At 42.1% G+C, this 5259-nt stretch overlaps 1 protein-coding gene across 1 annotated transcript; it reads left to right on the forward strand.

The window, feature by feature from the left end:
• The first annotated feature begins 1688 nt into the window (after positions 1–1688).
• Positions 1689–4383, forward strand: LOC147429881 (fatty acid elongase 3-like). Its single transcript, XM_086496070.1, has one exon. The coding sequence runs from the start codon at positions 1932–1934 to the stop codon at positions 2778–2780; it is 849 nt and encodes a 282-aa protein (XP_086352196.1). The 5' UTR covers positions 1689–1931; the 3' UTR covers positions 2781–4383.
• The last annotated feature ends 876 nt before the right edge of the window (positions 4384–5259 follow it).

Genomic DNA, 5259 nt, shown 5'->3' on the forward strand with positions numbered 1-5259 from the left:
TGAGTGCCACCCTTTGAGAGAGATGCCCTTGATTGTCAACAAATCACCAGGTCAAAAATCAATCTTGTGTGGACTTTGAAGGTCATTGATAGACTTTCAAAATTCACCTACTTCGCTTTGAAAATAGGAAGCTCGTTACTATGAAGAAAATTTATTTGTAGCCTTTATTTTTGAGAAAATCACTACTATGAAGAAATTTTGTTTGTAGCCTTTATTTTTGGGAAAATTATGAGTTATTATTCTAGATTTATGCAATGCCCAAAATTCGCCTTAAAAATACCGAGATCACATGAAATTCAAAAAGGCCATTATCAACAAGTGGTGAGCAAGTTCCAATGACACACCACAATCTTACCACTTTGGCTTGATGATTCCATTCATAAAGAAGCAAGCAGGGCGGGCCGCGGAGAGAGAGAGAGAGAGAGAGAGAGAGAGAGAGAGAGAGAGTGTCTCCTAACCATGTGTATTGATTCCATAGAGCACACATCTTTCTTGTTTCTTCTGCCTGAGTTAAACCACTTGCTCTATCACACCTCACCATTTACAGCAAGTTGACTACTATTTTTCTCACTCCGAGTTTGTATAACAACTAGTGGATGCAACATTGTGCAATCTGGCCTGTAGGAGGCCAAGAGAGAAGCGATAGCGTCTTTTACACGATTTCTTTTTTTAAGCCAATCCTCAAGCGAAAATTATGTAAATCATACTACTATTTTCTTGCAAAATCCAAGCGGAATTCTTCCTTTTCAATCTCCTCTCAACCAGCTCTCTTGAACTTCTAATGAGCTCAAGGCTGATCGGAGACACACCGTTCGAGAAGACTAGGTGGGGGATGTGCACTATGTGAGCAAAGGAAGAGGGATAGTCCTATAGATCGTCATGCATGATGGGCCGTTTGGTGAGAAAACTCTGATGTGCATGCATGGACTCTTCTTTTTTGTGTTTTTTGTAGGGAAAAGGTTGAAGTTTTGTTTTCGGAGTCGAGTAGGGCACGCCCGGCCGCTCCCCTCATACACCAAAAAAGTATACAAGAAGAAAGGGTGAAGTGTGATGGTAGCCTAGGGCTGGGTTCAGACTGAACCGGCGGAAGAAACAAGCCTTCCTAAATGTGCCGCCGCCTAGTGTGAACAATGTGGAGGAGAAAAAGTGAAAAAGTGAAGGGGGCTGAGAGAGGCCATCAACTCTTCGGGGGAGGGGGGGGTCGGAAAAAAAATGGAGGGCTCGGCGGAAGAGTGCCTCAACTCCAGCCAATCAAATTTTGCCATGGAGGATCGACGCCCCTTTGCATTTTTCTTTCGCCGCCTAGTATGAACCCACCCTAGGTCTATGGAGACTTCGTTTGGCAAGAAAATGTGCAACGTGAGCTTTTGTTGTTGGTACAAATGTGGATTTGACAAGTCACGTTTTGGAATTGAGAGGTTGTTCGCTTGAGTCTAGCAAAAAAAGTATAAAAGCTTTAAAAAGAAACCCACTTTTGTCCAAAGAATAAAAACATAGTTTCTATGACTTTTGATTTATTGGCTAAAAAATCATGCCTACCAATGCTAGATTATTGCAAAATAGGTTTTTTCTTTTCCCTTCCCTTATTTTTAATTGGTCAAATTGTAATTAATTGTGCTTTTTAATTTGGGAAAATGGTGGAATCTCAGGTTGTTTATTGGCGTCTATTAAAGGCCGCCTCTCGATTTGCTATGGGGCAGTAAAGCGTGCAGAAGAGAAGGATTCAAACCAGGTAGAAAATTTATTATCTCCCTCTCCAAGCTCCCCCGACTGCGTGTGTTCAGGGTTTTTCTGCGTGTGTTTAGGGTTTCAACTCCTGCACCCACCTAGGCCTCCCCCGCCCGTCACCGGCGCTCTGCTATTTCCTTTTCCTCTCTCGCAGAAAGTCCCCCTCTTCCCCTCCATTTCACAGCTCCAAAAGCTTCCCAGCTATGGTGGAGAGTAGATTCTTCTCTCACAGCAGACATCCTCTTCATCAAAGCACGTCTTCTCTCCGCTATTGGCTCGCCCACCACCCGATTGTGGCCGAATTTCACTGGGATCACAATGTATGGGGCTCATCTTGGCTCTTCCTCATTCTCTCCGTGTTGGGTTACGTTCTTGCTGTCCAAGTGGTGAAGCTCAGTTTGCTATGGCGAAGGCGGCCTGTGCCATTGGGCCCAATTCCTGCTCTCTATAACCTTGCTTTACTGCTCGCTTCTCTTCTCATGTTTGTCGGGTGTTGGCAATCTGCGGCAGTAGAAATTGCGGAGACCCGTTGGCTTTGGCAAAGATCCAAAACCTCCTTCGAATGGATTCTCTGTTTCCCACTTGGCACGCGTCCCGCGGGGCGAGTCTTCTTCTGGTCCTACATCTTCTACCTCAGCAAATTGTATGAATTTATCGGCACTTTCATTCTAATCTTTCAGAAGCAAAATCCGAGCGCAGGACATGTATTCCGCAACTCCATGGTTGTCATCATGTGCTTTCTGTGGCTGCAATTTTCACAATCGCTTCAAATTCTTACTCTGCTGAGCAGCACCGGGCTCTACATCATCATGTATGTGTATTTCTTCCTTTGCAGACTTGGGTTTGCACCACGTTTGGACAATGCAGTGAGGTATTGCCAGATTGCCCAGTATGTCATAATGTCATTTGCGTCTGTTGCACTGGTTGGCCTCCACTTCAAAAAGCAGGGATGTAGTGGGATGGGTGCATGGCTATTCGGTGCAGTACTGGATGTGAGCTCGCTTCCGTTCATATTGATTGTGGATAAGCAGAGGAAACAAAGAGATTGTTGAAAATTGAAAAATCACCCAACAACACCACCAAGCGGGAGTAGTCTGTTTTGAATCTGGATTGACACTTTGACCCAAAGTGGGTCTAAGCCCGCAAATTTTGTGGGCTTGCATCGGTGGTGCCACGGTGAAGGCTTGACAGTAATATACATGCTAAAATTTGAACAGATGAATTGTACATGTTGGCAAAGCTATAATGGCAGAGAAATGGTGATCACACATTTACTTCTTCTGCTTCTGTTGTACTTGCTGTGTTTCAGAGGTGCATGCTTGAACAGCATGACATGCTTGTAATAAGGGGTTCACGTGATTCCTTGTGCGTTGACCGCCCCTATTTGTATTTTTGAATGGGCTATTCAAATTTTTAAGGAGCATATTGCTCGCCTTGTAAATATTGCGACGGTCCCAAATGATCAATGATGTATACGTATTTTCTTGTTTGTGTGTACTTTGCTGCAGGGAATGCAGAAATTGAAACTTGTTTGAGAAAATGTATTGATATCTTTTTTCATGTGGTGAACATGGGAGGCAAGTGTCAAAGTTTATTTTTAACAACAGTTTGGATCAGCGGAACAAGCGAAGTGGCAAAGTGTTTTCAAATTGCATAAGAGAGAACCTTTTATTACGAAACGTTTAATTGCTATAAGCGAAGTAGCAGTGTGGTAGAACTTCGTAAGAGAGAATTTTTTGTTATGAAACATTTGTTTAGAAAGAAGTAATTGTGCCTCAGGTTTTGATTGCCATGTGATTTCATTCTTGAGAAATAACGCTCGAAGGATTCAGAAGGCAGCCAGAAATCAGTTTGATGATAGTGATCTAAAGTGTTGTTTCTCTTCTAGAACCCACACAAGGGTCCTTGCGCAAAGACTAGCATTTGCGTTTTGCTGTGTATGCTTGGAGGATGTTATGGAGGCCAATTGATGACAAAAAGTGTGTGGATTTCATGGTGCAAACCTCTTTCAATTGCTGTTGGGCTATTTCTATGCATAGGCAAAACCTTTCACATCGTTATGGCTGCTCTTGGTTGAAGCAAGAATTTCTTTTTGGTGAAGGATTGCCTTGAGTTCAGTTTAGTATGATTGAATGAGGACCCTATGGAGCATGAGGGAAATGACATTTCCACATGATGGTGTGAACAATTCACCTCTTGGGTCATGATTTTGAACTAAATTCAGACCACTTGGACTTTCATCGAAATGCGACAGCGTGTACTCCGATTGGATTCAATGTCTCTTGGAGAGTAATTAGTCGCCTCCAACAGTGTCGTTCGTCCTTGGGACGTCTTGTTATGTATGCATCAGTGGTCCGGATTGGCTGGTATCCAACCCACCACTCTTGACAGTGGTTTGTATATAGAAGGAGGGAGAGATGTAGAGATGCATTTCATAAACACACATCCAAAGATGTCTCCACATAACGCACAAAGCAAACTATTTTCCTTCCTCTCCTCTGTCATCTTATTTTCTCGTCTCTTTGTGGCACATTTCCATAGCTTTGTTGACCTTTCTTTATGTTTTTCACATACCTAATCAATGTAAAATTTAACAATAAAGTCCTATTGTGCAATACTAATAGTGATGACCTTACAAAGATCTACATTGCAATATTCATTGTTCACCAACATTCTTTTTTAAAAAGAGTTCTAGAAACAACTTTACTCGATGTGAATGTCCAAGGTCCAAGTGCCACGACACGGGTCCTACAGTGGCTAGAGCATAGCCCCTAGAGCAAGGCTTGGGGATTATAACATTTTTGGAGGGCATTTTGAGGTTCATCTAAAAAATTTAAGAAGACGAAGATTTTTATGAAATCAAAGTGATTTTTTTTATTCTCAAGCAATATTCTCTCACGAAAGTAAAGTCAATTCCAAAAAATGGATTTGAATTCATTATAGTTTGTGTTAGTTTTATCAAATTGGTTGCCGATTTGCTCTACTAGCACTCATGTACTTTTTTTTTATTAAGTGCATATATTGTTACCATGGCATCCGAAATCCTAATAGATCATCCCTTTGATTTTGAAGAAGGAAGGTTCTCCTATCTGCAACTCTTTAAGTCTTGCCCCTATACAACCTCCTGTTGTATGTTGGCATGGCGGATGTCACAGGAGATGAAGGGTTAGTAGATGATCAAGGCTTTGTGGATGCGCGCGATTATAATATCTTAAAGGTACGCTTTGATGCATTAGATAGCAAGCACAATTCATTAAATGAATATATGACTAAACTCATAGACCTGCTTGTGACTTTCATGAATACGCATGTGACAGGGATACCGCGTGTCGGCGAGGCTGTGCCAGGGACCGGTCTATCCAATGAGCATGTTAGAGGTATTAGTAACACCTTTCATCAGTACTCTTGACTCGCATGAGGCTGTGGAATTGTTTAAGAGCATGAAATCGCCAAATTTTTTTAGGCCAAGAGAAAGACCGTAATAAGACACGGTAAATACTTTTCTCAACAAGTGGGTTGATATTCATCGCA

This window comes from Adiantum capillus-veneris, chromosome 22, assembly GCF_014529385.1.
Source record: "Adiantum capillus-veneris isolate H3 chromosome 22, ASM1452938v2, whole genome shotgun sequence".
NCBI classification, from domain to species: Eukaryota; Viridiplantae; Streptophyta; class Polypodiopsida; order Polypodiales; family Pteridaceae; genus Adiantum; species Adiantum capillus-veneris.